The sequence below is a fragment of the Rattus rattus genome, chromosome 7, assembly GCF_011064425.1.
Source record: "Rattus rattus isolate New Zealand chromosome 7, Rrattus_CSIRO_v1, whole genome shotgun sequence".
Classification (NCBI taxonomy): domain Eukaryota; kingdom Metazoa; phylum Chordata; class Mammalia; order Rodentia; family Muridae; genus Rattus; species Rattus rattus.
In genome coordinates this window covers 19,299,901-19,316,017 of record NC_046160.1, presented here as the reverse complement: position 1 = coordinate 19,316,017, position 16,117 = coordinate 19,299,901, and the positions used below count along the sequence as shown (strand labels likewise).

At 44.5% G+C, this 16,117-nt stretch overlaps 1 protein-coding gene across 1 annotated transcript in view; it reads right to left on the bottom strand.

The window, feature by feature from the left end:
- Positions 1 to 15,712, bottom strand: part of Xdh (xanthine dehydrogenase) — a 63,224-nt gene extending 47,512 nt beyond the window's left edge. The window contains exons 1-4 of the mRNA XM_032908607.1: positions 15,477 to 15,712; positions 9,035 to 9,089; positions 7,815 to 7,907; positions 507 to 569 (exon numbers count right to left, since the gene is read on the bottom strand). Of these exons, the coding sequence (XP_032764498.1) occupies positions 507 to 569; positions 7,815 to 7,907; positions 9,035 to 9,089; positions 15,477 to 15,712 (447 nt within the window). The remainder of the gene's footprint in view (positions 1 to 506; positions 570 to 7,814; positions 7,908 to 9,034; positions 9,090 to 15,476) is intronic.
- Between the last annotated feature and the right edge of the window lie 405 nt (positions 15,713 to 16,117).

Sequence of the window (16,117 nt, the reverse complement as noted above, 5' to 3'; positions counted from 1 at the left end):
GGATGTGTCTGTGTTTACACCACCATGATCACACATTGAGCTATGGTTTCAGACTAGAGGTTTATGAACTCCAAATTGGTTCACATATTGTTGGGAGAGCTAATTATCAGCTTCACGTGGCCAGCAGAATGCCAACTGTGACAGCAGCTGAGAAAGGGAAGGAGGAAGGGCGTGAGGCTGATCCAGGCAGGATGCTGTTAAATGCCACCTTTGGCACCTGTGCAGGCAGAGCCTGCCAATCATCGAGGAAAGTGGCCAAGTCTCAAGGTATTGTGGGGAAGGTAACACTTGGGTAGTGTACATCTTCAAAAGAATCTGAGCTGCAGGCCTTCCAGCAGGAAATTTCACAGCAAGACAAAAGGCAGCATCTGTTTGCCTTAGTAGGAAGACACTGGCTCGCCTCATCCTTCTTCCCAGTAGACCTGAGGTCTTTGGCATCCTTCCACTGTACTTTTGCAGGTTCCTGCTTCACGGGTAGGCTGTCCCCATTCCAGGACCCCACTTACCCTGGCAAAGGTCCGGAATCCCTGGAGGATGGGTCTGTAGCCTGTACAGGCGACAGAGGTTTCCTGCAGGCCAAAGGAAAAAATTATAATGTCATTGCTCTCTCCAGGTGATGAGGAGCTTATGACCTTACTGCATGTACTTGACATTCTATGTCTGCTGCTTAGAAGGTCCTGTTCTTGCTTATATTTCTGTCACCCAAACACCCATTCTGATGCCCTCCCAGAATGCCCAGAACAAGCCCACTCTAGCCTTTCCAGAGTGTCTGATCACCTTCTCAGTGAGCTTCTCAATCTATATTACCAGAATGCTTTCTCTTCAGGTGTGAGTCTCTGGAGGAAGGACTCCCATCTTTATCCTGTATCTCTCACACTTCCAAGTAGTACATAACATAAGACTTAAAAGAAGATTGAACAGGCATCGGTTGGAAGTGTTGACTGGATGGGAAACTTTCTGGATTTAATTCCCCAGAGGCTATAATCCAGTCACAGGAGATGAATGAGGAAGCCAGCAAGCGTGGCTCAGCATCTGTCTCTCTCCCTCTGAGCATCCATCACCCTGGTGAAGCTTGTTCTGATGGAAGTCAGTGAAAGAACCCCATCTTATAAGATCCCTACACCAGCAGCTCTCTCAACATGTGGTCCACAACCCCTTTGGTAACACTATCTCCAAAATACTTACATCATGATTCAGAACAGTAACAAATTTACAGTTATGACGTAGCAGTGAAAGTAATTTTATAATTCGAGGATCCACCATAACATGAGGAACTGTACAAGGTCTCAGCATTTGGAAAACTGAAGCACTGCTCTAGATAGTTTCCCAAATGTCAGTGGTCCCTCTGCTAGCATGACAAGGTTGTCTCATGGCAGGGTAGGATCTAAACATCCCAGGAAGCAGGGACCAACCCCGGTCAACCAGGGAAGACTACCTTCCCAACAGACCTTGGCCACCATGTTTTGTGGTAGAGATTTCTGAAGAAGCACCTGGCATTTCCCAGCCCACTCTTGACTGTCACTGCATTGACCTGTCCAGGACCCATGTGCCATCCACTCCCTGGGCTGTGCCTAAAGGTCCCACACCTGGAAGGCATTCTCGATCTCTCCTCAACAGTGGGCTCAGGCTGGTTCGGGCGTGTGTACATACTCATGACAATGCCAGGGAGTGCAGAACCCACACTGGAGCCATGGCTTCTGGCAATTCTCTCCTACAAAGGGACAAATAACCACCATATGTATGTTGTCAGGAACCCCGCCTCTCCCAGAGATGTGAGGTCTCCATCAACCATAAGCCTATCAGAGGTACACAGATTCCTCATCTGCAAGACAGGGAGCATACCACTAATTATAGCTAAGGATTTAAAAGGGTAATTCCTATAAAACCTTTTTTTTCTTTTGCTCTTCTTTATCCTCCCTTCCTTCTTTTTTTTTTGTTTAATTAGATATTGATTCAAGGTCCCTAGAACATGCTAAGCAGGGACTCTATCCTGAACATCTGTAGACCTTTTCTACTGTTTGTCTGTGATCGTGTCTCATTGTGTAGGGCTGGCAGGCCTTGAATTTGATTTCTTTCTACCCTTGTCTCCTGAAGAGCTTGGATTTCAGACACCAGAGAACTTTAAACTCCTGATGTTGTCCCTGGTATTCTGTAGGCATTCATTAATGTTAGCCATTAGTAGACATGTCATTCAGAGAATAATGACTTGTTCTAGAATGATGGAAGGTTAAAATTACAGGTTCAAAGTATCTTAAAAGTGCTCTATTCAAACCCCACCACTGCATTCCTGGATTGTTAAGTGAAGGGTACCCTCAGAGCACAGAGAAACATGAGGTGGAACAGGAGTTAAGCTGAGTTTTATTGTTAGTGTGGGATATCCACAGAACTCAACCCCAGAGCTGGTAGGTTTTATACTACAAGTTCCCTCTCTTCATCCACATGACTTTTCTTCTTTTTCTGTCTCTTAAGGAATCTCTCTTGGTACCTGAAGTAAAAACTGACAGGATATTATAACATCTGTATCTGTAGTCTACCCATTCATTTGTGAACATGGACCAAGGAAGCTGGTAGGCAAATGGGCATGGAAAAGTTATATAAACAGAGAAGAGATGGGGAGAAGTACATGAAGCCCATACTGTAATGGGACAATACGAGCAAAAACACATTAAGAAAATTCCATGTGTGGTGGCCACAGAAGATTTATATAAGATTACATGACCCAGAATGACAGGCATCCACTGAGCCAGTGGTCAGAAAAGACCACTCTTGAAAGGATCTCGAGTCTGGTTTCAATATCAGTTTGGATCAAGAAAAAAAGAACTGTCAGCAAGAAGGCTTGATCCAGCAGGAGCTTGGCATGCCAGACAGGCTGAGAGAATATGGGCGGAACCTGCTGATGCTAAATATTTGAGGTGGGAAAACAGCTCCTCACAAGCCAGGGCAGGCTACAGAACCTTCTCTGTGTGGTAGCCAGCCTTAGGAGATTACAGCCAGCAGTGATGTAATTCATAAAACTTTAAAAAAAGTCACTCTGGGATGCTGGATGGATGCATTAAGAAAGTAAAAACAGAAATGGGTCTTTGGGATATAGTATAGTCAACCAAGAGAGATAATATCAGGACCAAGTTGAGAGTAAAACAGATGGGGAAGGTGTCATAGAGGGTTGAGGTTGGAGGTGGACCACACTTCTGGATGGATAGTGTATGAGTATGTAAGAGGGATCAAAAGATTACTCCAAAGATTCTTATCTTGGAAAATAGAATGGATTGCTTTTTTCACCTAAGTCAAATAAAGCAATACACAGGAGGGAGATGTTATGGGCAAAATAGGTTTTCCTACGGGTGAGATTAGACATTTGTGCTGTGTGTGTCAAGTAGGCAGTTGGAGTAAGAGCCCTAACGTCTGAGGAGAGGTCAAAATTGAAAGTACAAATGTAGTACAGTTTCAGGTGAGTGGGTGTTAAATGTACCTGCTGAGAGGTATAAGAATGGAAGGGCAGGACTGAGGCCAGAACCTGCATGCTGTAGCAGTCTGTGAAGTCAATGAGTCAACATGTGATACAATGGGAATGAGGAGGGCATAGAAATCCATAAAACAAGAAAATTAAGTGCACTCGGAGTAGAATTGGCCCTGCTACTTAAATGGAGATAAAATAACATCACCAAGAGCAAGAATTCATGCTGTTGGAAGGGCGGGTGCAAAGCCTGTGTTTAAACTACTCCTTCATTTTGCTACAGAGAAAACAGCAGGCTCAAACTAAGCTCACACTTCTCCATGGTTGGGCAGGTTTAGAGGCATCCTCTTTTCCTGCCTAAGAAACAGAGATGAGGCAATACCACCCTCGTCCTGCTCTGACACCACAGTCTGGATCACATGTTCCTCCTGTGGAACAGAACCTGTTTGATCATCTGGAGGCCCTAATGCCTCCTGGTGCCATGGAAGAAGACGAAGAAAGTGTTCCCTCCTGAGAGACATCTTTCTTCTAATGGTCAAGAGAGGACTAAGACCTGGGTTTAACTCTGGAACCATCTCTGAAAGAAGAACTCTTGCCTCAGTTATCCTGGGGTCCACTGTTCTCTGCCCACCTGTTTCAACTTGGCCTAAAAAGCATCTATCTCTCTTCAACCCCAGATTTGCAATATTGTCTCCCTCATGGTTTCCTGCCTTAATCCATTGGCAAGGTCCAGTTCCACAAAAGGAAAATCCTAGTAAGGTATTCGTTGATCTGTGTGGTTGGTCCTTGGGTTGCTGAGTTGTAGATGGGCTTGAACTTCTGATAATCCTGACTCCTTCCAAGTGCAAAGGTTACAAGTTTATGTGGGACTTGGTTCCAATCCATGGTGCCATTTCTAGGAAAGCAATCCATGGGTTTCGCCATTCTTGCTATTATCTTATTTTGTTCTCCAGGAAAAGGTCAATCCATATTGGTCAATTTATTGAGTTGATAACTTTATAGAGATTCAGCTAGGAAACTAAACCTTAGGTGTATCCCATGAAGAATTATCTTTAAGTTTACCTCTGGTCAAGGCCAAAAGGTTTATTGAGATTAGATCAAGGTGACAAAATGGATGAATCTAAGACTGAATAAAAGAAAAGCTAGCCGGATATGAGCATTCCATTATCTCAACAACATCCTAATGTGCCAGCTGTCTCAGGACTATCACCATGATTTCCCTATGAGTACCCTCAAACTATGAGTTAAGTAGTTCTTCCTATTATTGTAAGTAATAAGTAGCCCATTTTCCATTGTTTCAGTTTTGGGCCTGAGTACCCAAAGGTAGCTGGCCCTTCTACTTTATCTCCAGTTTGCTTGGACAGGCACCTTGCAGCAGCCATGTGGAAATAGCAATTCAACATTTGTATTGTTCAAGACAATAGTAGGACAGAATTGAGTGGTACAATTGGAGATTACCACTCCATAAAACAAGAAGTACATGAGTTTATTATCAGGCGTCATGGGAATCTGGAATCAGGGAATTGTCCATTGTCAAGCATACTCAAAGGGCAAGATGCCCTTCCCTAAGACCAGATTCAGCTGAGTTGTCGTTATTTGCTATTGTTGTTGAGAGTCATGGGGCTCGTAGTAGATCATCCTGGCCGTAGTGATGGGGCTGGAATGAGTGCCTGCTCTCTCTGCCTTTGCTTAGCATCTAGAAAGAGGTCAGAGGCCCTCTGGAACAACACCTCCTTTTCTCAAGCAAGTTTCTCCAACGACCCAGAGAAGAGCTGCAGCAGATCCAGCTCCCTGTAAAAATGTCTTGGCTTCATATTCACCACCCCACTCACCTGTACAGGGATGTGAAAGCTTCTGGGTGTTCCCTATGCCTTCCACGGTGGTCACAGCAACATGGTGCAAGGCAGATGGGGAGCCAAGCAGGCATTTACAGAAAAAATGACTAGAACCTGAGTTAAGGTTGTTTCTATTGCCTTTTCTGGGGTCATCAGAGGGCAATGCAGGGACTACCTCATGGGACTTGGGGACTTTCTGCATGTCTCTTTGCTCTGAGCTATGTTTGTATGCCTGCCCTTGCACCCTCCTCTCATCCAAGACCCTGGAGTCAGGAACAAGGAGGCTCTATCAAGGTGGAGCAGGCCTCCTTGGGGAGACTCAGTGACCACCTACAAATCACGCCAGCCTCAAACAAAGGAAAAAGCCAAGGGTGCTTTGAGCAACCTCTTGGCCCAACTCTAGAGGCACTTTCAGTGAACCTGTGCTTAGAAACTCTCTCACTCTCTCTGCAGGGGCCTTCCTCCAGTACTCAGCATTAGAAACACACATTAACATTTTTCAGAACCTCTGTTCGCCATTTCTCCTGGGGTAAAAGCCAAGATTGAACTCTAGCTGCCATTATCCCTCCCATAGTGCACTCTTTCATGAAAATAGACATCAGTTTCTTACGTATGCAGCTCTGCTGCATTTGAAATAAGGCTAAATAACGTGGGTCCCTACCCGGAAAAGCCTTGTAGTCAGCACTGGGGAAACTAGAAGTGGGGTGCCAGAGATGTGATGTAAAACTCAAGGGTGAATGATTCAGGAGGGGCTGTATAGGGGCAGCCAAGATTCTGTGAATGAACCAAGGAGGGACCTAATTCACAGCAAGGATTCAGTAGCTTCTTAGAGGGGAGTGTATTTGGGCTTAATCTTCCAGGCTGATTCCTGGGATGAGAAATATAGGACAGGAAATAGTATATGGAAGAATCAAGATTGTAAGTAGGCCTGGAAACATGAGTTTCTTTATAGTGTTCAGCTTGAGGCCCTTGATGTGCCAAAGGCTGGGGAAGCCTCGGGACATACTGGAGTGTTCTTCAGAGGGATTTTTACAGGATGCCATGTTAACCCTCCTCAGTGAGATGGTGATTTGATCCGTGGTCCGAGCTTGGTCCATTTCATCAGTGGGAAGACACCCTATATAGGACATGATTCTATACTCTTTGTTCATGATTGGAGTCTTCTCAAGAAACTGCCATCTTTACATTCCTCACAAAGATGATTGCACATCCTACCTCACTTGGAGCCACCAGGCAAGGATACGATCTTGTTCTGAAGACAGTCATACTTGGAATCGTCGCGTTTTGTCACTCCTGGCCACTTCTCCACACAGCCAAGCAGATTACACATATTACTGAACAACCACTTGTTGGACACAGATCCAGAGAAAAGTTCAACAAGCGGCTGGGAATGCTGAGGCAGAGCCTGCAGGCCCAACTCACACAGCTGAAGCCCAACCCTTGACCCGGAGACGGCAGACTATAGCTCCACCAATCCATAATTTCTGTCTCATGAATATAGGCAGATGATAGCTCACTACCAGATGAGTCAGACACTTTTGTGTGATATTGAACTGACTCTGAGTAAAGAAGACCTCACATCTCAAGACAGCATGTGCAGAATTGTTGGGGTGGGCAGTGAAATATTCAAGGACCTTCAAGGCTTGGACTTTTTACCCACGGAAATAAACTCAGCAGCAGTCATGCTGGCCACCTTTCTTGATCCCTTGGGCCTCTTGGTTGAGTTTCTGTAGTCCCTAAGCCCCCATCTCTTCTAGGACAGAACATGGAATTATTGTAGTGGCGCATCCTCCATTTCAAAACAAAATTAACAAGAGATAAATGATGGCATTCCGCATTTAAACTCTTGATTTTCATAATTTGTAGAACTTCAATTTCTCTGCAGGTCAAATGCAAAGCAAAAAACAAGCTGAGGACTTCTAAGCCGTAGCCTTGAGCTCACCAAGGGTATCATTTTATTGTGTGTAATCCTCTGACTCAGAAGTCTCCTGACTCCAGGCAGGCACTCCTCTCCTGTCACCAAAGAAATGCAAGAACTTTAAATTGTTTTTTGTTTTGCTTCTTTGTTCTCTCATTAGCGATGTATATACAGCTATGTGCAGCGATACACCTAGAAGTGCATGGACAGGGAGATGGATATCAGTCTACTCTTGTCCCCTAGCCTTTGTAATATCTATAGAACACCTGGGCTAGGAGCAGATTCTCCCTAACTCTACCGGGTCCAGCAGCGGCCCAATTAACTAGGCTGCAAAAGGAAGGGACTTTATACTCTCTGTGGCAACTTTCAGTTTTAAGTTTCATTGAGCTTTGATCTACTAAACTTCTCCACACTGAGATAAGGTGTTTCTGGGGACTCTTAAACTGAAGCAGCTGGTGTCAAAAACTAAAATGAGCTTTGTTTTTAAGAACAAATTCATCTCAGCAACCTCTGGTGGGTTGGAGGCTGGTTACAGCATTCCCTTTTCCTACTCCTGAACCAGAAGTACCCTGGCCTTGAATTCCCAAGCTTTCAGATATACCCATACCAAGTCACCCTCTACACTGTCTCTAGTAGGAGAGAACCGATTAAGGGGCTGATTCACGACCACTTTTGAGTACTGAGCAAATGGGTCATCCACCTATGGATGAGAGCTGACAACACCATAGACAGATGTTGCCAGCCTGTGGATGGGAAAGTGCATGGCTGTAGCTTCCGTCAAGGGTCTGCAGATCTTGCCTTTAAATATATATAGTGAAAGCAGGTCACTTAACCAGTATTGTCCGCCTTTACTCTCAAGAGGATAATTATACTTCTGAGAATCTCCTTGAGGAATTATGTGACATCAACTCTCTAAACTAGATTTGAACTTGCCTGTACCGACAAGTGTTCATTAAATGTCCTTTTATGACTTTAATGACATTTTTTGGTGGGGTCTGAATACTTTAAGAACATAGCAATAAGAGGAAAGGTGTAGGGTCCTGACCTTCCTCCTAGCGGATAGAAGCCTTGTCAGGACACTCTACAACAGTGATTCTCAGCCTTCCTAATGCCAGGCCTTCAGCCACGGAGGTACCTCGTGTTTGGCGACCCCATTATTTTATTGCTACTTTTATAATTTTGTATTTCAATATGGTAAAGCATGATTATCTGAAAGTATGCATCGATAAGCAACCATATGAAAGGGCATGTGACCCTCCCGAGGTTGTGACACTCAGGTTAATCCACCACTCTCAGTGTGTCCTGTCCTTGATGTCTCAAAGCCTGCCACTGACCTTGATGCCCTTCGCAAATGCCCACCCGATCATCCAGCGATAGAGCTTTGTCTGAATGTCATGATAACTATGTAGGAATGTACCTAGAGTGTATGGAGGCCCTGTCAATACCAACAATTTTGAAGAAACAATAGAAACCCTTCTCTGGTCTTGGAGCCCTAGTGAGTCCAAGTTCCTCGTGATCCTGTGTATTTAATAAAATCAACAACTAAAGCCAGGCCCAAGGCAAATGGGCATGGAAGTTTAACCTGGGGGCTGAGAAGAGTTTTCATGAGCTTAAGAACCAGAATCCTGGAATTATAAACTCTTTGGAAAGAAATCCAGAAAGAACGCCATGAACAACCTCTCATACAGGGACTGTGAGTTCCACAATCTAGGGTAGGATTGCAAGTCTCCCAGCTAGAGGTATAAAAGCTATGTCACTTGGTATAAGCTTCAGAGAACAGCCCCATAGTCCCTCATCCTGTTTCCTGCAGAAGGTCAGGATACACACTTTCTTAGCAGGTGGACAGAGTGTTGTTTTCGCAGAGTCCGCATTTTTCTCACACCTACCAGAAAATACGTCAAAGAATCATCCTTCCATTCTTTCACAGTTGATTTCCTCCCTTTCATCTTACCCCAAATCTGTAGAGCTAATGGGCACAGAGTAGATGGATTGTGACAATCTAGAGGCATTTTTTCTTACAATCCATAAAAGTTTGAACATGAGCCTGCTGAAACATGTTCATGCCCTCAGGTCCTAGAATTCACTGGACACTGCTGAGAAGCTTGGGTTCTGTATGCCTAGAAGTCAGCCAATATCACCTCATTCTCCTGTCTTTCCCAACCACATTTCAAGGTTTGGAGCATCAGCACCGTGAATTCTTTGCTTCCTCAGACTTTGTATTAACTTGATGAGAGAAAAGGAGGAGAGGCTGGATGCGTAGTCCATCATAGCAAAGTGTTTGCATGCAATGAGCTGTGATATGTCATGAGGCACCAACTGAGAGTAATCCTAAAGAAAAAAAATCCACATACTCAGTAAGTAAGAAACAGACAACCTGAGATGTCTCTCCCCAGATATCAGCAACCTTCAAGGCGGTCCCTGAGGCTTTCCTTCCTACTCCCCAGCATGCCAAGAGCCGAGAATGTGTGATGTAGAGTCCTTAAGAAGTGCTATATCTAGTTCCACAAGTTTTTCTTTAGTGGAAGGAAGAAACGTCTACTCATCAAATTAAAGAAGGGCTATTCTGCTTCCATAGAATTCATCATTTCCTTCTTGGTAGTGCCAGGAGCCAGGCCAACACAAGACTTTTCTCAGAGGCTCAATGAGGGAACAACATGAACTTTCATATTATGTCCTTGTCCAGGAGGGGACTTGGCAAGGCCAGTCTGTAGCTGGAGCCTGCAACTCCCTCAGATGGAGTCAAGGAGACAGTTTCTGGGGACCAGGCTCTTCCCCCTGGGCTGTGGCTGTGGGATTACTGAGGCAGCTGTGTGTACAGAGACCCTGCGGGTTCTCTTTGCCAAGATTGCTATGACTTGGTCTCTTATTTGACCCATTTTCCTCTGCAAAATAAAGGCATGACACTGTGCTTCCTTAATAATTTCTGCCTTCTTTTAAGTCATCAGCTTGTGGAAGCCTCTTGGTTTCCTTCTTCTTTGTGCTTGTTTCTTGTTTTCTCTCCTTCTTAACGGTTCTCCTCTTAGCAAGTATCACCATTTAGAACCCATATCCTGAAAGTTTCTGGACAGCAAAGAGACAGATAGTGGTGTGCCCTTCCACAGCTAAAAGTCGGAATCTAGCATCATGTTTGCTAACTATAAATCAATAATGTTTAAACTCTTACTTTAGCAAATGGACAAAGATACCATATTAAGTTTTCACATTGTCTTGAGTTTAATAGGTCCAAAAATTTTTGTTGGCAGTGGGCATACTGGAGCTATCCATATGATGTAGAGTGGGGTTGTGACGAGCATTATTCAAGTCAGTCTCAGCAAGATTACCTAGAGGAAGTAGGCTCTAGAGACAGTCAACAGAAGTGATTAACACGTGAATACCTGTGCTGGGCTGAGAGAAAGCAGAGAGCATAGAGGTATCACTCATGCCATGGGATAAGCGAACAGGCGCTCCTTCTTTAGCCCATGAAGAGATGCAAAAGCATCAAAAATTAGCTCTGAATGGTTGAGCAGCAGCTTCAAATCTGAGTCAGTTAAGTGAGATCCTTCTTGTTGTCTCATAATCGTTCAAAGACTGTTTGAGGGAAACTTTGCTAGAAAGAATAAAATAAAAGTGTGTGTGCATGTGTGTATTTGTATGTGTAGTGTGGAATTGTATGTGCATATAGCTCTTGCTGAGTGTGTGGTACCTTTTGCAAATACATACGTGGTGAATAGATAGATAGATAAGATGAGTGATGAATGAATGAATAGATAGATGGGCAGACAGACGGAACCAGACAGACAGACAGACAGAGAAAGCAACCGGACATCAATTGTCTTTACTCTGAAAACCTCACAATCTTACTATCTTAAAGCAGAGGCTCTCTCCTGTGGAAAGCTCACTGCTTATAGAAGCTGTTGGCTGGGTCATAGGCTCTTCGGACTTGCCTGTCTCCACCCACCAATGCTGGCATGCCATTCCTGGCTTTTTGTATGGAAGCCAGGATTCGGACTCAGGATCTCATTCCTGCAGGCCAGTATTCTTACTACTGTGCCATCTCCTAGCCCCCAATAATGGTATTTTTCTTATCAACTCCAAATAACACACTCCTGAAACGTGCAGAATTTCCCCTTCAATCATGTTTTAAAGGAAAAGTGTGAGATGCAAAATGTAATCTAATCCTTAGACAAATACTATGTGCTTTCTCTCATTTGGCTTCTATATAAATTTTACCATGTAGACATGTATTTTATATGACATGACAGTTACCGTTGAAACTACTTGGGGAGAAAGGAACTAACAGGAGGGAGAGGAAAAGTGGAGTATATATGAGTCATATGATCCAACATACAACATTGCTTGTATAATTTTTAATTTAAATTTAAAATTGTTTTCTTTAATTTATTTTATGATAATACCCCGGGCTTCTAGATTGCTCAATGTCTAGGTTATTAAAATAAAACTTCTTTTCTGAAGTGTTATGAATGGTAAAATTAAAAAAATGACCATTGTCACCCTCCCCAAAGGCATCAATTGACCTATGTGGTAATTTCTCCCCATGTTTTCTCCTTCACTCCTTTCAGTACATCACATTAGTCTCTCCTCTCTCTCTCTCTCTCTCTCTCTCTCTCTCTCTCTCTCTCTCTCTCTCTCTCTCCACACACACACACACACACACACACACACACACACAGCCTGCTGGGACCATACAAATTCAAGATAAGTTCCTCAGTGTCTCGAGGACCTTTCTCCTTCTCTTCCCAACAAGTTCATCTGACTGAAGTTAAAATCCATCATGTATCTCCCAGGTCTGTGTCTGGAGCATCTCTCTCTCTCTTTTAAACATCTTGACTTGTTAGAAACTTCAAATGCTCCCTATTCGAGAATATCTACAAGAACAGCCATACTACATGGGCCCTGTGCCTCAGGCTTACCTCATAGAACAGTCTCAACAGAAAACTGAGAGGAAAACACTTTGGCAGGTGTCACGGTTTGCATCTGAAATATTCCCCTCCATGTTTGGGCACTGGATACCAGTTGATGGGGTGGTTCTAAATCACTTTAGGGCAGGGGCCTAGTGAAAAAGGTCCTTAGGTTTGAGGGGAGGCTTTGGGCTGTATACCCACCTCTGATGCTTCCTTCTCTCTGTCTCCTCATCATCTAATAGCCCCTCCACCTTTATTCATGATGATGATCATCTGCTCAGGTGTATGAGGCTACTTATGGGCTAAATCAATAAAACCATGAGGCAGAAACAAATCCTTCCTTCTATTGATTCTTCCAGGTATTGTGGTGCTGGGGATACAAAGGAACTTGCACTGTGGGGGTAGGGTTATAAATACTTGTGTTGATGGTTGATGGGCTGGCGTGGCTTGAAAGTAGATAGAAGTGCCTGCTATCAGGCTTGGTAACCTGAGATGAGTTCAATTCTTTCTCTCTCTCTCTCTCTCTCTCTCTCTCTCTCTCTCTCTCTCTCTCTCTCACACACACACACACACACACACACAGAGAGAGAGAGAGAGAGAGAAAGAAGAAAGAAGAAAAGAAAGACTCGCTCTATAGAACTTAAAGAACCAAAATGAGTGAATAAGATTATCTCTGAATTTGGACTTAATAGCGTGCGATGGCTGGGTGTTATTGCTGTAGTGGTGTACAACTGTTAATCCCAACACTCAAGGCTCAGAGGTAGAGCCAATCTCTAAGAGTCAAGGTCAGCCTGGTCTCATAAAGTAAGACCCTATCAAAAAGAAAAAAGGAAAGGAAGAAAGGAAAATTGGAAGAAGGTCTGGGGAGACGATAACACACTATATACAATTAAATCTATAACTTTGAAGATTATAATTAATCAGTGAATAAATAACAAAACTTAGCACCTCCAGCTATATAAATCTTCCTGTAAGGTTCTCCCGCATCCCTCTCAAGTAGGACTAAAACCCCAGACCTAGAAGAAGACATCACCACAATGGCCATTTGGAAATACTAGACAACTCTCCCTCCACAAAGATGACAGGTCACCAAGTCCCTCTCACTGCCAAGATTCCCAGGCACTTCAGTATCTCATACCTATGAGCCCTCTCTAAGACCACTCATTGGAACAGAACCCTGCATGATACTGTAAACAAAAAAGGGAAGAAGGCTCCCCGAGGAAAGGAGATGCCATCTTTCCACAGCTTTTGGTAATTTCTTTTTTGAACATCTATATTTAATACCTAGAACATCTTGAAAGAAATGAATCTGAACACTCAATCTTCCTTTGCTCTTAGATCCTTCCTTACTCCATAACTTATTACTACTCTAATCTGTCACTTCTCTCTTCATCCTCTGGTAGCTTCGAGAGAGCTCACCCTTACAAATGACAAACGGCTGGCTATTCATCAAGAAAGTATGACAGGATCAAGAAGCTCCCAGGGATAGAAAGGGATTGGTATGATCTTTCTCTCTAAACATCTAAAAATTGCTTCTCTACAGTGCTAATAAAAGCACAAGGAAACAATTTGACCAAACCAAACCACCTCAAACACTCCTTTTCTAGACACAGGGCTAAGAGCAAGCTGTCCCTCAGAAGAACATGGGGCACACACAAATCAACAACTTGATATACCTTAAGGTGAACATGACCTTCAAGGGCACTTTGAACCTGCCACCAGCTCCCTGAAAAAAATTCATTTATGAAAGGGCAATGGCTTGACGTCTGTGTGTACATAAATTTTCCAGAAAGTCCACATAACAATTTATTTCTCACCTCTGTCACATAAACTTAGCTGAGCACAAAGACATTTAAATATCCAGTGCAAAAAGTCACTACCACCAACAAGCATTCCACCCTAGCTCGTGTCATGGTGCCAAGCCCCCCAACTCAAAGGCCACCATATATCAGAGAGATCAGGAATCGAGGGATGGAATCCCTCTAAACCAGATCCACAGGCTTTTGCAGTGCTGGTGTTGGAGATGAGCTCCTAAAGTTTCGTGCTGAGTTACTTTAAACAGATCACTGTCTAAGTCATGATCCTTAAATTCTCAGAAGCCCATGCCCTTTATCTGCAAATTTTCCTCAGACATGCTCAGGCTCCAAATCATCACAAAGTATCAGCATAACGAGACAAGAGAGTCATTTGCATCCTTTGGTCCAACTACGTGATATATATTGTGCCCACATGCTTCGAGTTACAGTGGGGAAATAATGGCTCCTCTCACGGATCTCAAGTGGGGGAGGGAGGGCTGGAAGGGCCCGGAGTACGCCTTGAAGAAGTCAAGCAGCAGCAGAGACAGTAACTTGCTCCATTCTCTCCCTGCACTGAGTTGAAGTTTGCACCAGGTCCCTGGGCTATCGAGGGACTTATGGACTATAACCACTTTTCCTACACATTTCAAGTGGCGTTGCAATGTACATACATATAGAACTAGAGAGGAGAGTGTGGCGGGGGAGGGGGCTTTATAAGAAAGAATAGTGACAACCGTATTGGCTTGCCACAAGGCGTCAGAGTGTGTGTCGCCACCCGCGAGTCCAGTTTCTGTCTGTTAAATCTGTGGCACGGGATCATCGTCTCCAGAATCCTGGCTATGTGCGTGCACCGCTAAGGCATTAGCACTAATGCCTGCTGCTGTTCATGTAGCAGAGAGCCATCAAAATACTATGAGCTGAGCATGAGCCTAGAGAAATAGAGAAGTGCTGGTGATTCCTCATCTCACCTAGACTCTGTTCCTTTTGCGTCTCTCTGAGCTGAGTGTGTCCCATTAGCACTTCGTAGTGTCCCTCTCTCCCTCTCCCTCCTCCTCCTGCTTTCTCGCAGGTATCTTTGCCTGTGTTTTTCTTGCTCATAAAAGAATGCAAACTACAACGCAACACCTGCTAGTAAGATGAGAGCAGAGCGAGCAGAGGTCCACGTGAGAGAGATGGCCGTCCACTGCCATGGGCAGCAGACCCTGCTTACCTTTTGCCATTCTGAAAAGAGGACCAACTCGTCGCTGGTCATCCACGCTGCTCGAGGTCACTGATGACTTCCCGAAAGTGGTTGTGAGATATCACTGCCCTGCACTTGCAAGATACGTCCTCCCAGCAAAAGGCTGACAAAGTTGCAATGAAAACAACCGGCTCAGGCATGGACATTCTTAGCAAGAGTCACAGGTTGCACAATCCAGGAAGGACAGGACAGCCACACGGCAAATCTACTCTGCCCTCCTAGTCCAAAGGCACAGGCTTAGATTAGGGAAGCCCGACGTCTTGGCACCAGATGACTGTATGAATTCAGGGCACCTGCCCTTATGGAACCTGCTTCATCCTCCTCCCACTTACCATACCAGGAAGAGGGGGAAGGAGCCGTTGTCAGCCAGCAGAGCTGATTCACTCTCTCCTCCTGTACACGCATTTTTCCCATCTGGCTCACCCTGTGCGGACTCGCCACTGGCGTGCTCAACGCTCATTCTCTCAGGCCTGACGGAATGTAGAAGGTCTGAACACGGATCCTCGTCAGACTCGAAACCCTGACAGACTACAGCCTGTCGCCTGCCTGCAGAACTCAGCCGTTTCATCCGGAAAGGGACATCAAAAATACCAAAAGCACAAAGCTAAAAAACAAACGGCCTCTCGGGTGTGCCTCATAAACTTACAGAGAATGGAAATATTTATCATTCTTGAACAATCACTGGAACAATCCCGATAAATCCTGTTCAGACTTTCACAAACCTGCCAAATTATCAGAGGTACTCACACCAAACCATGTTTTAAACACCAGGTAAATCAAGCTAATACAACATCATCACAGTCATTGTGAACTGAGGGCAGCCGTCCTCCTCCAACGTCTGGGTATGAAATGCCTGTGGTGTCCACTCCTGAGCCAATACCATGGCTCTCCTGGCTGGCCCCTCCCATCACTCCATTCCACCACCCTTCCATCAGCAGGCACTCTGTTGGTCCCCAGCCCACGCTCGCTCAGT